Source organism: Tamandua tetradactyla, chromosome 13, assembly GCF_023851605.1.
Source record: "Tamandua tetradactyla isolate mTamTet1 chromosome 13, mTamTet1.pri, whole genome shotgun sequence".
In the NCBI taxonomy this organism is placed as follows: domain Eukaryota; kingdom Metazoa; phylum Chordata; class Mammalia; order Pilosa; family Myrmecophagidae; genus Tamandua; species Tamandua tetradactyla.
The window spans coordinates 89,103,287-89,122,284 of NC_135339.1; the positions used below are offsets into that span (position 1 = coordinate 89,103,287).

General features: G+C 44.9%; 1 protein-coding gene across 9 annotated transcripts in view; it reads right to left on the reverse strand.

The window, feature by feature from the left end:
* C13H10orf90 (chromosome 13 C10orf90 homolog) overlaps positions 1 to 18,998 on the reverse strand; it is a 246,600-nt gene that overhangs the window by 104,246 nt on the left and 123,356 nt on the right. For 4 of the 9 annotated variants that reach the window (XM_077126392.1, XM_077126393.1, XM_077126391.1 and 1 more), the window contains exon 3: positions 704 to 795. In XM_077126392.1, coding sequence (XP_076982507.1) covers positions 704 to 795 — 92 coding nt within the window. Of the gene's footprint in view, positions 1 to 703; positions 796 to 1,922; positions 2,035 to 6,788; positions 6,882 to 8,481; positions 8,684 to 18,998 lie in introns of those variants that run through there. The other 5 variants (XM_077126399.1, XM_077126396.1, XM_077126400.1 and 2 more) reach the window with 4 other exon arrangements.

The following is an 18,998-nucleotide window of genomic DNA, read 5'->3' on the forward strand; positions in this document are numbered from 1 at the left end:
AGGTCATGAGGCCAGATGGGCTGATCTGCCACTTACAGGCTTGGGGCTGGAGGCGGGTCACTACGGGAGCTGGAGTTTTCTCTCCCATTAAACAGGTATAATCACAGAGCCTCCCTCCCCTGGCTGTGGGCAGGTTACATGATCAGTTGAAGAGAAAAAGGCTGCCATAGGATAAGCTCGCAAAATTAACCACTGGGTACAGATTTGTTTCCTGGAACCTCAAATAGTTCCTTTTGTAAATACTCTCTCATTTTCTTCCGTTTCAGGCTTCTAACACTTTTTTGCAGTTATAACAACCTATACTAGCTTGTTAGGTTTCATATTACCTCTTCCCCATCTGTGAAATGCTACATGGCATAACAATATCTTTCTACCTATCTAGGTAACTAGCTATTTATCTATGTATCTTCTATCTAGCTATAGCCATCAAGATCAATTTTGGTTTAAATTTGAGACTCAATCACCATGCTCTTGTATGACACTGCACAGTTACGAACTGTTGGTAAAAACTATAAAGGAATAATTACATATACAGTGGGTGCTTTGATGTAACAAGTCTCAGTCCTTGTTGGTTAGATTTTCTGCTGCATTAATTCAGATTTTGACTAAGCAAAATAAAATGCAAACACATAAGTAGGTCAGTAATCATGTTTTATAGTTGACTGCATTTTGCTGACTACTCTAGAAGTGAGAAACATATTACCTTGGCATAGTCAGATTTCTTCTCTGTAACATCAGACTGGATATTTCTAAAGACAATTTGGTCCTTGGTACTGTACTGGTTGTCCTGTAATCCTAGGCAAAAGAAGACAACATTGCAACTTTTACATAAAAGGACAAAATGGTATATATATAACTTTACTATAAAATTTAATATGTGAACCACTAGTGAATCCAGAGCATTCCAACCCCTGTTAAAACCTTGTACATTACCCTCATTCATTCTTTCCACCACCACCCCATGTGCACTGTCTGAGTTTATTATTACTTAGCTGATTAGGCTGCAAGTCTCCTTCTTCCATAGGTGTTTATGTAATAATTTCAGTAATAATTGAAAAATTTAGCCCTATCTTGTTGGTCATGATCCTGAGATTACCCCCAGCAGAAATAACAATTCCTTCTACAGGTTACCCAATAATGCTGGAATAAAGAAGCACAGGACAGGCTTTCATTCGACCTCTGAACGCAACCATTCTTGAAAGGGCATGAGCAACACAGGCACTGACGTTGACACTGCTTTGGAAAACGTGACCATCCTGCAGTAATAGTGTGGGGCAAATGGCATATGGAGTGTACAGCCCCTCACACGCACCTCACACGCAACAAGCTCTACACAACCATTGGTGACGGTCACAGCCAGAGTGCCTTTGGGGTCCGTTGCACTCTACAGTGGACCAAGGGCTGGTGGAGAACCCTGAGCTCCAGTACTGGATCCATCAGCAACTACTTGGATCCCGACGGGTAAGGCTGCAGAACTGCTCCTACCAGCAGTTCCTCACCAAGCCTCTTCCTCAGCACCAATGACCGCAAAGGTCTCCAGCAGTAACCTTTGTCGTGTTGCTACATCAAGAGTGTGAATCAAGCACAGAAAGGTGGTGTGAGGACAGGAATCGGTGAACATGTGCAGCCAGAGACCAGCTTCCACCGCCCAGGGTAAAGGGTTTGACTCCACAATAAAGACATTCTGGGGAAAGCAATTTTTAAAAAAGATACACAGATTATTCCCCAGCTGCTAGGGCTAGTGATGAGAAAGAAGAGATTTAAGAAAGTAGCTTTCTAAATCAGAATTCTGTCTTTATCAACTCACCAGAAGGGCTTATGAAAAAAATTAAATATAATGTTATGGGGCAAATTACATGCAGTGGTATTTTCAAGCAGATTTGCAAAAGAGTCAGAACGTGGCTCAGAAAGATTTCACTGACCAGTCCAAAGCCTGCATCTGTCTCGTCTCATCCTTGAATGAGAACGGAACCTCCCTCTGCTCTCACCCAGGCATGTGTCTCTGTCTCCCTCTATGACATTGTTGACTGACAGAGACAATCATCCAAGATGATGTACACAGATTGCTTTTCATGAAGCTCAAATATAAGGCCTGAAAGGCTCATGGATCTCTGTGCACTGTTGATGCATCACAATGAACTGGCAATAAAGATGATGAAGATAAATGTTACTGGTTCCGGCTGAGTGGCACCGTGGTCAAGAACTTTGGAGACAGCACAGGCTGTGGGGTCAGCGGGGTCCGGCTCCAAAGCCTGACCTGCCATGGGTGAGCTGCTTAACCTCTCTGAGGCTCTTCATCCATAAAATGCATACAGTGACAGCTCCTGAACAGCCTTGCCATGGATGCACTGAGGTCACACATGTAAAGCTCTCAGGCCAGGAATGGGTTGGGGAAAAGTTTTGGTAAAGGCACCGGTTACCTGGTTAATGAACAGGGCTAGGCAGCCCTCCTTGAGACTCAGGTGGTCACTGTCACCATAGCAACAGTGGTCAGGAAGCCACCGGAATCAGACGACAGAGTCCCAGGGTCTGAGTCCCAGCTCTGGCTACATGTATAGCTCTGGACAAGTTACTCAGCATCCCTTCCTTTCTTGCTGTGAAATGGAGTTAAAATTGATACCTGCTTCACAGGTTACTGAAAATGATTATATCTTTACCCAGCCCTTAGCACAGTGCCTGGAACATCACAACGTGCAGTAAACGCCAGCTGCAGAGACCTACCATCATTTCTAGCAGGGAGCAGGGAGAACCGCTGTGCTCAGACAAACAGGGGCTGGGTATTAGTTTCCAGTCGCTGCTGCAACAAATTACCACAAACTTAGTGGCTTTAACATTCAAATTTACTGCCCTATAGTTCTGGAGGTCAAAAGTCCAAAAATGGGTTTCACTGGGATAAAATCAAGATATTGGCACAATTTTGTTTCTGCTGGCTCTAGGAGAGAGTCCACTTCCTTGTCTTTTCTGGTTTCTAGAGGCTGCCTGCATTCTTCGGCTTTTGGCCCCCATCACTCAACCTCTGCTTCTCTCTCTCCAACCCTCCTGGTCCCTTTTCCAAGGATCCTTATGATTGCATTGGGACCATCCAAAGAGCCCTAGAAAATCTCCCCATTGCAATGCCTATTAATCCCACCTGCAAAGCTCCTTTTGCTATGCAAGGGAACCTTGTCACGGGTTCTGGGGATTGGGATGGGGACGTCTTTGAGAGGCCATTATTCTGCCTGCCACAGACTGGTGGAGAGATGGAGGTAGCTCATCTGGATGGAACACAGGACCTTTAAAACGACGCTATAAAAACTCGATCACAACATGGAAGAGTGCCTACAATGTAAAGTTCATCAAGAGAAAGGAATCCCAAGCCTGAAAGAAGCATGTGATTGCAACATTTAAGTGTACAGGAATCTGCAGACACAGTGAAGTTGCAACTTAGAAACTATTTTTGAGGGGACTCGAGGTAGGACTCTACAACCATGCCCGGGAGCACCTCATGTTACAATGACCCCAAAAGACGTCAGGAGGCAGGTTACCAAAGTGGCTGAAAGCCTAGACTATGGGGAAAGAAAGACCTCGATACAAATCCTCTCTGCCACTAAGCCCTCAGGCTCCTCAGTTTAAGCAACTTTGGGCAGGTTACTTATTGCCAGGTGTTCCTCCTCCCATGTGTAGGGGCACCTAAGTCCTGTCTCCTAGAGTGATAACTAAGAATAATATGACGATGACTTTCAGGGCCTTAGCAGAGCGACTGGCCTGCAGTGCCTGCCACAACCCCAGATATATCATAAGCGTGTCACCTCCACTGCCAGGGTCGCCACCATTGGGGGCTTCACTGGCATTGCTGAGTGGTGGGTGGACATTGGGGCAGATTAACAAGAATGGGAGTGTGGGTGTTTTCCAAGAGCCAGGATGGATCTGTTTCATCGAGGAGGCTTAGGTCTCCAAAACAGAAAACAGGCAGAATCTGGAACTGGCTATGCCTGGCACTGGTTTTGATCCTGCTGTAGGGACAGGAGACCACCAAGTGGTCCCTTCACAGCGAGGCTGGTTGGTCCAAGAGCCCTGAGGCTGCCGGACGTTCAGCTCTCACAAAGGCCAGGTGGTTGCCTGGGGCCATGGCTCCCAGCTGCTGCCCCCTCCTATAGCACCCCCTCAGCTCCCCTGCAGAAGCTCTGCCTTCCAAACCACCCAGCCCCTGCCCAGCTTTGAAAAACCCATGGGAGACTTGATCATCTTTTCACCAGGCCAACTCCACTCACTATCAAGAACTTGTCCTGGTTCAAGGAAACTGGCAGAGGGTGTACAGGCCTGGAATAACTGCAGGACCACGTTAGACAGGGCTTTGCCTCCTGACTCTTGCAGCCCAGGTTCAAACTCAGGCCCCACCCCATGCTAGATGTGTGGCTTTGTGTCATTTGCTTAATCTTATTTGGTTCTGGTTCCCCCATCTATAAAATGAGCACATGGAGTCAAACCCATTTGTGCCCCACCCAGTTCCTCCTTGCTGGGTGACTGCCCCATCCCCTCGCTATTGGCAGGACAGCTGCCAATGATTCTTAGACTTGCCCTTCTCTGACAACTGCCCTTGCTGGGAGGCCACATCTTCCCCCACATTGGATGACACTTTGGGATACAGTAGGCTGAGATAACTCTGTGTTGGTTTATATTCTTGAGCCCCCCATTGATCAGGCCATAGCTAGACTTTGGGTGACATGCCATCCTTGCTCAGCTCTGTCCCCCTGTTTCTCAGGCCCCTCTCCCCTCCCTTACAGATTCTTTCCTGAAGAGCACCCTTGCTCCCTCACCCCAACATGCATATGGCCCTGAACTCCTGCCTTGTTCTTTACCTCATGGAAACCCAACCTCAGGTAAGGTCTATAATGGGTTGACTATGAGCCCCTGAAAAGATGTGTTCAAACTCTAACCCCAGACCCAGGAACGTGAGCCTATTTGGAAACAGGATCTGTGAAGATGTGATGAGTTGAGATGAGGCCAAACCAGATTAGGGTGGGACTGAATCCAACATGCCCAATGTCCTTATAAGAAAAGAACTGGACACACACAGACGGAGACATGGGGAAAGGCCAGGGGAACCTGGAGGTGGCAAGAGATTGGGGTGATGCTGTGAAGGAATACCAAGGCTTGTTGGTGACAGCCAGACGTTAGAAAAAGACAAAGATGGAGCCTCCTTTACAGGTTTCAGAGGGAGTGTGGCCCTGCTAACACTTTGCTTTTGGACCTCCAGCCTCCACAACTGTGGAACAATAAATTTCTGTTGTTTCAAGCCACTGAGGTGCAGTACCTTGCTATAGAAACCCCAAGAAATGAAGACAGGGTACTACCCACATCGTTGTTGCAGAGCAGGGGTTCTCAAAGTGTGGTCCCAGGACCAGTAGCATCAGCACCACTGGGAAACTTGCTAGGAATGCCCATGTTTGGCCCTGCCTCCTGGCCTGCAGAACTACTGAATCATCAGCTCTGGGCTGGGGTCCTGCCATCTGCTCTTGAGCAAGCCCACCAGGACACTGGACACAGCTTGAGTTAAGAGCACTTGTCGGTCAGACCAACAAGCTCCCCTGCAGATCGTGAGTCTAAGGCCCCAGGAGGGAACCATAAGGCTGTTGGTCTGAAGCCAACTTTGACTGTAGGAGCCCACACCTGATATTGGACATTGGGAGCCAAATGGGGCTTTTTATCAATGGCCTCAGCTAGGATGAAGATGTCCTGAAAGCCAGCATGCTGACTACCATTTTGTAACTAATTAAAAACTGGCCCAACTGATGACCCAGAGCCACTCCTGGTTTATGAATCAGTTGTGTTTGTACCCAGAACTCTGGTCTTCTGTGTCCCAGGGACGTGCAGCCCATAAGCAGGTCCCAAGCATTTTTCTCTCCTGAAATGGTTGGAAGAATTATGCATGTTTCTGGCTGGGTCAGCATAGGCCACACAGCCAAAGCCAGGCCCCCTGGAAAGCACCTTCCCAGAGTCCACTTAATGTCAGGAGCAACATTAAGAAATGGGTGTCCAGCTGAGGTCCCAAGCCAGGTGTGTCTGGAGCCCCAGGTCTCTTCCCTGGAGGAAGGTGAGCCTCTACCACGGTATCCAGCTGAGCAGGTATTTATGCAGTGGTCAGGGTGTGCAAGGCCCCGGGGCTGGGAGACAGAGGGGGGCAGGACGCTGCCCTCCTACAGAGCCTAACAGGAATCACAGCTTTGCTATCCCTGGCCAACCATCACCTGGCTGTAAGGGTCAAATAAACCACAGAGGGAACCCTTCCATCCAAGGGACCCAGGAAAGGCTGAAGCCAATTGGGGTGGGGTGGGGAGCGGAGCAGTGCACTTGAAACGGCCCTGTAGGATGGGGTGGATTTAGATGGGAGTAGACATAGGTATGGGGAGAAGGTGGTAGAGCCAAGCAGAGGGGAAAGGGGGAGGGTGGGAATGGCATGTTTGAGTTTCCTGTGACTGCTGTCATAGTTTCGAAAGCCCAGGCAGCTCAAAATAACAGAAACATCTTGTCTCACAGTCTTGGAGCCCAGAGGTCTGAAATCGAGTTGTCAGCAGGGGCCTCTGGAGGCTCTAGGGGGTGCCCATTGCTGTCCTCTTCCTGTGTCTGATAGTGGTGGACTTCCTTGGTATAGGACTACATGACCTTAACCTTTGCCTCCAGGGTCCCGTGGCTGCCTCTTCTCCACGGGTCAGATGTCCCTCCTACCTCTCTCTTGTAAAGAACCTGGCCATTGGATTTAGGGCCCACCTGAATAATGTATGATAAAGCCCTCCCCTCAAAAGCCTTACTTTAATCACATCTCTTTTCATAGAAGGTAGCATTCATAGGTTCCAGGGATGAGAAGATGGGCATATCTTTTGGGGGGGCCACCATTCAGTCCACTATAAATATAAAAGCAGAAAAATGCAGCATATTTAGAGAGAAGCAGGGAACACATAGGAGGAAGCAAAGGACCCCGAAAGACGTTAGACCCAATCCCCAAACAGCACCCAGCACTGCTTGAATTGTCTCAACAAAAATAGCAGATGAGGCCCCACTGGGGATCGATCCATCAAAGTAATGTGTAAATGACCAAAAATCAAACCTTTGGTTATTTTAGTAAATTTACTTATTTTCCCTTCTGCATCATTCGTGTCAGGCAGAGAAAGTACGTTCAAATCCCTACTTCTTGGATTTTAAATGCATTCCGTCATTTCCAGTCTTAGAGCAGTCAAGGCTTACTCTGTCGATTTTCACCACATCTTTAAGAACACTCCCTTTTAATATTTTAAGACAGATGCAGCTCAGACATTTTCAGGTTTAAATTCAATGAAGCATCCCGGGTGATTTGGCCTGGCTAGTAACCCACTTTCTCAGGAGAATGTTTCCATCTGTGACTCATGGAACAGCATGGTCTTCTTACATCTTTCTCCCTCTTGGTGACTGCATCTTGGTTTCTTTGGTGGGTTCTCTGCTTGCCACCCTCTGTTCTTTCTCTCTGCCCTCCTAGTAAAGACCTTTTTTAAAGACTGGCACAAGGCAGGAAGGAGGTCGCGTCATGAGCCCAGATGCCATGAGTGAGCATCAAACCATCATCAGTTGCCTCAAACTTGGGTTTTTAGAGAGAGAACCAACTTACCACCATCAAGCCATCCCTCCTTTGCCCATGATGTTAGCGAGGGGCCACCAGCTTCCCACTACCCACAATAAAAATTGGGTAGTCACCGTACACATTTCTCCCTTCCCTGCACCTCTGATGCCCGGCTGAAAGTCAAGTCTGTTTATTCTGAGAAAAGACTCTACTCCATCCCACCTGGTCACCTTTCCCGTGACTGCCCCATCGTGGAGAGGCTGTGACCAGACTGGTGACCCCTCCTGCCTCCTGTCCTGTTGGTCTTCGAAATAGCCTTGGCACCTTCTAGTATGTGTCTAGTGGGGTCACATGCTCCTCTGAAAAATCTAATGAAAGGCAGACATTTCTCCCCAGAATGCAGCCCATGAAACACACACTAAAGATGTGGGCATACGATGCAGGGATTAGCAGCTCCCTGAAGCCATCCTGTGCTGCTGGGAGACCAAGGTGCCCACAATAACAACTCTTCACACAGACCCACTCTTCTTTCTGGAAGGTACAGCTTCAACGTTTGTGATTCAATGTCTGAGACTTGGCCCGCTAGACTAACACCTCACCCCCCACCCCGACACCACCCACCATCACCTCCTCTTAGGGGTGCACAGTGCTTCTGCCCCAAACCTGCCCACCCCCACGCTGAGTCTGCACCCCTATCACGGGCTCTTGTGCCTGTGCATCCACTTGATGCCATTCAGTAATTGCTGCACCCCCAAGCCAACCAAGGTCTTTAGAGAGCGCCCTATTCACCTCATGCCCTCATGCCCAGCACAGCGGCTGGCCAGCTGGAGGTATTGGCCAAACCTCGATGGAACGAAAACATTTCATATTTTGATAAGAGCTGCATCTGCAGGGCAAACATCAGCACATACCTTCTGCAGACAGTTTGATCATATTCCATGGACGACGTTTCCAAGACCTTTTACTGGGTCTCAAAGGTCATTTAAAAATAAGGGGGTATTTGGTTAAAGGAGAGAACAAATGGCCACAGTTTACATCTGTAACGGCTCTCGGAGTGAGTCAGGCTCCCAACCCTCCATCCTTGGCTGGAGAAGGCTGGAAAGCTCCGCAGTGTGATGAAGTCACCAGAACGTTTGCTTGGCAACCAGGAGGTGGGGGTGGGGGTGGGGGGTGTGGGGAGTCGCCTTAGCAGAATTTCTTCTTAGCAGGAACAGCAATCATCACTCTGACTGTTACAGCTGAGGCTGTTTTGATAGGTAAGGAAAGTTTTCATGAGCATCCTTTAAAAGTTTTCGGCAGAGCGTTGTTAAATGTGAACCAAAAAAACTTTTTTTTATCCATTGGCTGTACTCAGATACCGATTTCTCCTCTCTGGTCCCAACTGCTCAGTCCTTTTAAGTGTTTCACCTTTTTTTTTATGCTGCCCGTTTCCTTGCCAAGCAGCATTTTAGTGTGTTTAAAATGTTCCTTAGTATTAAAATATATTGAGATAACATCATGATGTTAATCTGTTTAACCTGCTTATGATATGAATTACTGGCCAAGTTTAACAAACCAGTTTATCACAAAAATTGGGCAATATGATTGCCTGTTTACCATGCAGCTTTCACAAAATTTAATAAAATCATTGACACTAAAGTATAATGACATTGTTGTATAATTTATAGCCAACCAAATATGAGCTAGTTTGTAAGTATCAGCACAGATAAAAAATGGTAGTTTATAAAAAAAAAACAACACAGATAAAACCATGATAAAAGAAGCAAATATTGAACTGGAAAAATCATTAAACCCAAAAAATCTGGCTAAAGATGGCATGGGCACAGATGAAACGCAACTTAAGGGTGATTTTCCAAAGGCCAAGGCCAAAAGGGGGATGTGATAAATCGCACAACTTGTTGCCTTTAAAGTGAAATTCACCATTTTATAAAGAGAGAAGTTGATCCCCTCTGGGATAAGGTATTTACAGCATGGGTCACCATCTAAGGAGCTTTTAACCACTCAATGGACAGCGCCTTTATAAGCAATTTCATAAACACTGGGCCAAATGTGAATTTAATTGAATAATCCCAAGGTTCTTTGAGTCTGGTTAATGTCACCATCACAGCCTAACAATAAACTTTATTATGCGCTTCTTTCACGACTGACATTAGCTAAACACCACACAAGTGTGAGCTCATTGATCTCATTTAACACTAGGAACTGCCTCTGAGCTGGGCACTAGGATTGCTCCCCTTTTAAATGAGGAGACTAAACCTCATTTCATGAATGGGCCAGGGGGCACACATCCAATAAGTGTCAAGCTGAGAGTCTGCAATAGAAGTGACCACATACGTACAGAGAAGGTGGACATGGCATAGAATCCACTGGGCCTGAAACCATCTCGGAAGCTCTTTCGCATCAACGGATTTTACAGCCCAGGCTTTGGCATCAGACCAGAGGTGACCATGTCCCAACACAATAACCTCAGACAAGTCACATAACTGCAAGCCTCAGTTTGCTCCTCTGTAAAAGAAGGGCAGAAACATGTACCGTGAAGGGCTGGGCAACATGACATGCGGGAAATGAAGGTTTTCAGAGGCCCCGGGCAGTGCGTGGCATATAATGGACACTTGCAAATGGAATGTCTCTCTCTCTCCATAGTCTTACATATAGATTTCATCTCTCTCAGAAAATCGGAATGTGTGAGAAAGATATTTTAAAAGCCTGGCCATTTAATTTGTAGTCACTTGGGTTCTAAATGAATTCTGAGAAGCCTGGAACTGGAAGCACAGCCCCTGGGGACCTCTTCCGAGGATGGGGTAAAGCCCCCAAAGCCAACCAAACACCATAATGCATGCAAAGGTGCCCCGGGAACGTGACGCCGTGTTCATGTGTGCAGCGCCAATGGACTCATGCTGCTGTCTCAGCTCAGCAAGCATTTATACAGAATCTCATCTTCGAGGTCCTGAGTTAGGTGCTGGGGTGACAAGGCTAAATAGAGCAGTGTCCCCACTTTGGGAGAGCTCATAGCCCAAGGGGAATGAGACACGCACAGAGGTCTTTTGTAATACAGTGTGGATTTGATCATTTCCCTTTATGGGTTGTCTTCTACCTTTCATTCTGGGATCCTGCCCGCATGCTTGGGGTAGGGCGGGCTAGGGGGCGTCTTGTTTTAAGAGCTTTACAGAGGTAAGTGGAGGCTGTCGCTGTCGTGTAACCCTAATACCTTCAACATGAGAGGGTGAGAATGCCACACCCCTCCAATCCCCCAAAACTAGAGTCCCCGGAACTGCGAGGCAGCCCATGTCAAGGAAAACCAGCTGATCGGTGGGGAAAAAAGGGCCCTGCTGGGATTCTCCGGGCTCCAAGACTTCAAAAATGGGCAGTCAGAACACAGGAAGGCAAAGTCCTGCCCAGGCTAGGGGGGGCCTGGGCTTGAGTGGCAAGAAGGGAGCATCGGGGGCAAGGGCCAGTGCGCTGGTCAGGATTCTCCAGGGAAAGAGCAAAATCAAGGGATTTATTCTAGGAATTGGCTCACACAACTACAGGGATTGGCAAGTCAGAATTCCATAGGGCAGGCCACAAACTGGGAACTCAGATGAAGGCAAGGAATTCTCTACTCCAATGATGTAGAGAGAGGAACTCTTCTTACTTACTGTGGAAATCATTCATTCTCACTTTAAGAGCTTCAGTTGATTGGCTGAAGGAGCTTTTCCCATTGCTGAAGGCCATCTCCTTTGCTGATTGTAGTTGTAATCAGCTGTAGATGCGATCAACTGATTGACAGAGTTAAACCCAGGAGCCACCCTCACAGTTATATTCAGGCCAGGGTGCTTGACCAAACACCTGACATCATTACCCAGCCAAGTTGACAAATGAAATCGACCATCACAGGCAGCTTTGGGAGAGGTGGAAGGTGAGAACGTCACCTCCCTTCTTTTGGCCTTAAAAAGGATGCAACGTGATGCCATAGGAAGTGTCCAGTCAGGCAGCAAGGATGCTGGTTCCAGATTGCAACAAGTGACAAGCTCAGCTGTGTGACCTTGGGCTGCTCAGGCTCGTCTCTGGGGCTCTGAAAAGGAGCCTGGCTCTGCCACAGGGGTTTTGCCTGGGATGGCGGGGTGTGAGGTGCTGGGGCATTTGAGGGAGACTGTGTGGGAGAGGGTGGCACACTCCACCTGTGCTTGTTTCCTTCACGAAGTGGAAATCCATCTTTGTGCACCCTCTTCCTCAAGGAATGTCAGACTCATTGAATGAGAATCATTATTACACTGTATTCAAAATCACGGCAGGGTCGGATTTAAGAGGCAACCGTTTCTTCCTTCATAGGTGGGTGGCAGAAAATCGGGGCCCTAATACTGACACTGGGGACCAGAGAGACACCCGACCTTCAGACCAGGTGGCGTCCAAGCTGCAGTAGGGCTCCAACCAGACTCGGCAGCCAGGCAGCATTCTGCAGGATGACCAAGGATGGGTCATTTGCTTTTAGTTTAGGTCTGGATGACACCCAACACACAAGGGGAAGAAAAATTGGACTTCTCTGAAACCTCCTTTAAGAGAGAACCTGGAGCCGCGTCCAGCCCAGCTGCAAAGCCACACATCCGAGTAAGAAAAAAAGGACCTGCCCAACTGCTGTCAGCTTGGGGTTCATTATGTAAACAAGACACACAAATATTTTCATAAGATGTCAGGATGGATTTCCTCTCCTCTAGCTGGAGCCACGTGACTCGTGTTTGCTAGTGTGTGCAGCTTCTGGTTTCACGTTCGGCTGAATTGGCCAGAGCGGCGTGTCTGGGCCTGGAGCAGGAGCCTGCAGAGATGATTACAGGCTCTGCCACGAACTGGACAAACGAGGCTGGTGCAGGGTCTGAAAGCTCCAAGTCGTAAATCTCTCATTATAAGAGCCATTAGCCACCGGCAGCACACTGGGGGGTTGGGGAGAGAGCTGCTGCCGATGGACCAGATCCGAGAGCCCAGCATTAGGAGAGACACCCAGGCTTGGAGATGCGCACACACTTGATTGTCATTATCCTTCATCCCTACTCAGAAAACAGCAGTGGCCTCCCCACGGACTCCCCAGTGGCTGGTCAGCTCTGCGGAGGCGTGAGGGCAGGCTCCTGTTCTGCCTTGTTGGGGGTTTCGTTTTGCTTTGAGTCATTTTGTTTTCTTGTTTTTATTTTGTGGTTGTTGTTTAATAATGCAAAGACCCTATCCAGCCCTGTCATCTACTAGTCTCTGCTGCTATAGAGCAGACTTAAACTTAGGCAAGAACCAGGGAATCTGTGTCCCTTTAAATATGTAGGTGCATAAGAGAAAAGCTGGCTTAGAAGTCAATCTGCTCACACCCAAAACTACACAAAAAGGGGAAAAGGGTTCAGAGAGGAGTGAAGGTAACCAGGGAAGCCCCCCAGATAGGAAGTGGCAGAGGCAGGTTCATTTGATCAAGTTTAACTTTCACCCACCCCAGAGTCCTTGGCAAACACTAGTCTATTTCCTGTCATTATGGGTCTGCAATTCCATTCATTTCATTTAAAGGGACTCATATTTGTCCTTTCATGTCTCACTTCTGTCATTTAGTGCAATATTTTCAAGGTTCAGCCATGTTGTAACATGAGTCAGAACCTTGATCCTTTTAATCAAATGGCATAATATTCCACTAAATGTATGTACCATATCTTGTTTATTCATTGATTGATTGATTGATGGGCAACTGGATTGTTCCTACTTTTGGGCTATTCTGAATAATACTGCTACGTGCATTGGCGTACAATTGTTTTTATTTCTGGACATATATTTTCTCTGGAATATATACCTAGGAGTGGAATTATTGGGTCAGGTGGGAACTCTATGTTCAACTTGTTAAGGGAATTGCTAAACTGTTTCCACAGTGGCTACACTGTCTTACATTGCATGAGGGTCCCCTTTCCCCACATCCTTGCCAACATTTGTTATCGTCCCTTTTTGATAATAGTCATTGTAGCCCATGTGATATAGTAGCTCATTGTGGTTTTGATTTGCATTTCCCAGTGACTAATGATGTTGAAATCTGCTCACGTGCTTAATGGTCACTTATATATTGTTTTTAAAGTAACGTCTATTCAGTGCCTTTGCTTATTTTTAAATAGGGTTCTTTGTCTCTGTAGAGAAGATCCAGGAAAAAGATCATCAATGATGTCTCCCACCTGCCTCGGTGAGCAGAAGGAACAGCAGCCCTCTTAGACCCCGTCACACAGCACTCCCTGCCTGTGAACCCCCAGGGCAGAGGCGTTTGAGCATGATGGCTAGGAGGGTGTTCCTTGCAATCCCACAGGCAGGGGCTTGAATCCTAGCTTGATCACTTATAAAGTTTGTGACCTTAGACAAGTCACCTAACATCTCCATGCCTTAGTTTCCCCAACTGGAACACAGAGGTCACAATCCCTATTTCTTCAGATTGTTACAGGGGCTAAGAGGATGGACACATACAGACCCCTTTGCACATTGCCCAGCACATAGTGCCCAATAAAATTTCTTTACCTGGCAAATATTAATGTAGCTAAATATCAGCCCCACTTTATGCTTATATAGGCCAGCTACTGGTCTAAGCCCCAGAGCCTCAGCAATGAGCAGAATGGACAGAGAAATCTGTACCCTCAAGGAGCTTATAATCAGCTTAACTTCTAGCAAAAGTTGATGATGCTAGTTATTAATATAATCTGACATTTTTACTCGATTGAAAAATAAGTACGAGCTCATCAGAAACCAGCAACTAGAATGACAAGATAAGGAAAGTTTCACAAATGAACTTGAACTTTAGAGAGGGACAAAGCATTAGCTTCAGTAATTATTTCTGCCAGTTCCGCAGCGTGGTCTCTCCTTAAGGAGACACGAAGGGAGAGGTGCCAGAGAAGCCACCGGCAGTGTGTCTACAAGACCCAGGACTGTGACAGAAGGAGCAAAGAGCAAGACTCAGCACCTCCAGGTGTCCAGACAAAGAGAGGGAAAACATTACATCCTAACCTAGAGGAGTGTTAGGAGCCTAAGAGCATATGATATATACTAAATATAGGATAAAGAAGTCAATGAGAATGGAGCTTGGGAAGAAAGAGCAGAAAGGTGTAACTCTTGCTATTTGAAAACTTGGCTCAGAGGGGACAGGTGGGGCCGAATCTGAAATTGAGTGAGGAATAAATCTGCTAGCCTGTAGGACCTTTCTGAGGCATGGCAGCAAAACCCTCTTGAGCAAATGAGGTCACAGGATCATGGGAACTGTATATCCTCTTAGGAGGCGTTCATTCCACTGTGGAAACTGCACCGAAGTGACCTGGGCTCCTGGCCAGCTCCCGTGGGAAACTGGACAAGTCACTTACCTTCTATTGGGTTCCCCACCTGGCAAAGTGTGCTTGGCAATCCCTACCTCATCTGGCAGGTTAGACTCTCGGACCTTTCAGAAAGGACGCCACAGTGTCTGGGATGCAAGGCTGTACCACAATGTGGTCATGGATGAGCAGCTCATGGGGGGATTCACGGTCCTCCATATGGAGCACACGAGGGGCTTACACAGACTAAGGCAGGAATCCCAAGATGGCTGCCATTTGGACACACAAAGAGTCAGACACACCAATGTAGCCTGTCCCATCAGACGTCAACATTTCTTATAAAGCTATATAAAAAATAGCAGTATATTACCAAAGGGCCAGACAAAAACAGACCAGATGAAAAGAATAAGGACACAAAAAGAAACCCTTGCAGGCAGGGAAATATGAAAAATGATGAGATGGCACAGTATATCAATGAATCTATGCAATAAGAGCAAAGTAAAATAATAATAAAATGTGCTAAGTGATGCTGGGACAATTTATTTTCTTTATTTTAAAAGAAAAAATGGGATCCCTACTTCATACCGTCCCACAAATCAACTCTCGATGATCTAGGATGCAAACGTGAAAGGTAAAAGTTTGAAACTTTTACAAGAGAAAGTAGATTCCTGTTTTTATGTTCTTAGAGTAAAACGGGTATCTTTAAAACGTCCCACAAACAAACATCACCAAATAAAATTATGATGAATTCAACTCTAACTTAAGAACTCCTGATGATCAATAGATACCACAAAGAAAGCAAACTACAAATTAGAAAAAGATACTTGTAACACAAGAAGCAGACAAAGAATTAGTATAAAAACTAATGAAGAATTCCTGTTGATTAGTTTTTAAAAATACCAGAAACCCAGTAAAAACAAAACAGACATTTCTCAGAAGAGGAACAGTCACTCGGCAACTGAAGAGATACACAACTTCATTAGTAAATAGAGAAATAAAAAATAAAATCACTACAGGTGACCATTCCACACCTATGAAATTGGCAAAACATCAACAAGACTGAACCCCCAAGAGGGCGTGGCGGCAAGACTCTTTTGCAGGCTGGAAAGCAGAGACAACAGAGCCACATGGCAGAGAACCTGGCAAAGGGGAAGATGAGCAGATTCAACAATTCGGCAATTCTGCTCTTTTATATACAGCATTTCATCAAAAGCGAATACTCTTGGAAACAACCCAAGTGCCCATCGATGGATGAATGGGTAAATAAAACATGGTGTTTTGGAACATTATTCAGCCATGAAAAGGAATGAAGTTCTGATACATGCCACACCATGGATGGACCTTGGAAACATAATGCTTACTGAAGTAAGCCAGATACAAAACAGGTATGGTATGATTCCATTTATATGAAATATCTAAAACAGGCAAATTTATAGAGACAGAAGGTGGACTAGAGGTTACCAGAGATTGAGAAGAGATGGCAAATGCGGAGTTACTGCTTATTGAATACAGATTCTCTATTTTGAGTGATGAAAAAATTCTGGAAATAGTGGTAATGACAACACAAACATTGTAAGTGTAATTAATGCCACTAACTTGTAAATTTTAAAAGCCATTATAAGTTCTGTTGTTTTGCTAGTTCTTTTCCTAAATCGATGCAAATGTACTAAGAAATGATGATCATGCATCTATGTGATGATGTTAAGAATTACTGATTGCATATGTAGAATGGAATGATTTCTAAATGTTGTGTTAATTTCTTTTTTTTCTTTAATTAATAAAAAAAATGCTTATTAAAAAAGAAGCCATTATAAGAGAAAAATAAAAAAGAAAAATGGCCCACCACAGTGAGACATCACTTCACATCCACTAGGACGGTTATAATGGGGAAAATGGACGGTTATAATGGGGAAAATGGACGGTTATAATGGGGAAAATGGACGGTTATAACGGGGAAAATGGACGGTTATAATGGGGAAAATGGTTATAAGGTAACAAGTGTTGGCACAGTTCATATCCAAAGAAACAAAAACAGCTCAAACGTGTATCATTGGATGAGTAGGTAAACAAATTGTAGCATATATATAGAAAATGGAATATTACTCAGTTATAAAAAGGAATGAAGCACTGATCCATGGCATAAAACAGGATGAAACTTGAAAGATTTATCCTAAGTGAAAGAAGCCAGTAACAAAGGGCTGAGGAGGTGGGGAGAGGTGAGCAACTGCTTAACAGGTACAGGTTTCCTTTTTGGGTAACGAAGATGTTTTGGAACTAGAGAGAGGTGTTGACTGTATAACTAATGAGAGAACGAAATACCACTGAATTAAGATAAGTGGTTAATTTTGTTATATCAGTTTCACCTAAGTAAAAAAAAATGTTTTAATTTAAAAAATCTAATACTCCCTTGATTATAAGATGTACCATTACTTTTCACTAGGAAAGACAAAAGCTGCTAATTATATTCTCAGATGCTATCCATTTTAATACATATTCTGATTTCTAATATATTAAAATGTAAAATACGTGTCTTAGAACAAGTTAAATATTGTATGTATATAAAAAAACCTCTTACACATGTACACCAGCAGATACAAACCTGTATAAAGCATCGTAGCTCTTAATGGCAAAAACAAAAAAAAAATGGAAATAACCACAATGTCCTTTTACTGGAGAATTTATAAATTGTGAGATTCATATACTGAAATACTATCCAGCTGTAAAAATGAGTAAAATACAGGTACCCCATTAATACTGGATGACAAAAAGCAAGTCAAAATGAGAGCAGAAATCAATGAAGCAAAAACCTACAATGGATAAAATTAACAACATCAGAACACACTCAAATAACCATTACCAGAAATAAAAGAGATGTTATCACTACAGAGCCTACAGACATGGAAAGGATCATAAGGCGATATTATGAATAACTTTATGTATATACATTTGACAGCTTAAAAAAATGTACAAATTGCTTGAACAAATACAACTTAACAAAATTGACTCAAGATCAGACAAAAAATCCTAAGAGTCCTATTCCTATGAAAGGAAATGAGTCATTATCAAAAACCTTCCCTTAAAGAAAATTCCAGGCCCAGATGGTTTCACTGGTGGCAGGGAAATGAGAGGCTTGGATAGAATGAGCTGGAAGAAAACCAAGCCTTAGTCCAGGCAGCCTGCAGTTACATCTGGTAAAGAAGAATTCTATCAAACGTTTAAGGAGGAAATAGTGCAAATAGTACAAAAATGCTGAGAAAATAGAGGAAGAAGATAGCATAACCCTAATAGAAAAATCTGATAAAGACATTACCGAAAACATTTTTTTAACAAAAAGGAAATTACAGATCAATAGTCCTCATGAACACAGGCCAGTGGGTTATTTGCCTTCCAGGAGACGTTTTAGTTGCCATTACTGGGGCAGGGGAAGGGCTGCTGGCAATCAGTGGGTAGAGGCCAGGAAGGCAGTTAGCCACCCTGCAATGCCAGGGCAGCCTCGCTGGACACAACTGTCCAGCCCCAAATGTCGATAGTTTCCAGTTTGAGAAACTGTGGCACAGACCAAAAGAGTCTTAACAGCAGATTAGCAAATCAAATCCAACAAGTTTATGCCAGCCATGCAACAAATGGCACCAGAACAAGTGGATATTCAGCTGGGGGAAAACAAAACACCTCAATCCTTCCCTCACACCATTCACACGCACACACAAATGAATTTGAGATGAATCGCAGATGAAAATACTAAAGGGAAAATTGCAAAACTCTTACAAGAAAACAAGCAGACTATCTTTGTGGATTGAAAGTAGGCAAAGTTTTCTTACACAGTACACAGAAAGTAATAACCATAAAAGAGAAAAATGATAAACTGGACACAGTAAAAAACTTCTGCTCATGAGGAGAAGCTGTTAAGAAATTAAAAAGGCAGCCAAGACTGGGATAAAATATTTGCAAAACATATTTCTGACATAGGACAGATATCCAGGTTGTATAATAAACCCCTGCAACTTAGTAATAAAATGACAACCCAGTAAAAAAATGGAGTTACCAAATATTCAAATGCTTGCTGCTGCGTTGGAAATAACTGACATTTGGCTGGGTAGTGAGCAGCTGTGGACGTCATACAAGCACAGGTGGCCAGCAACCAGATCCAG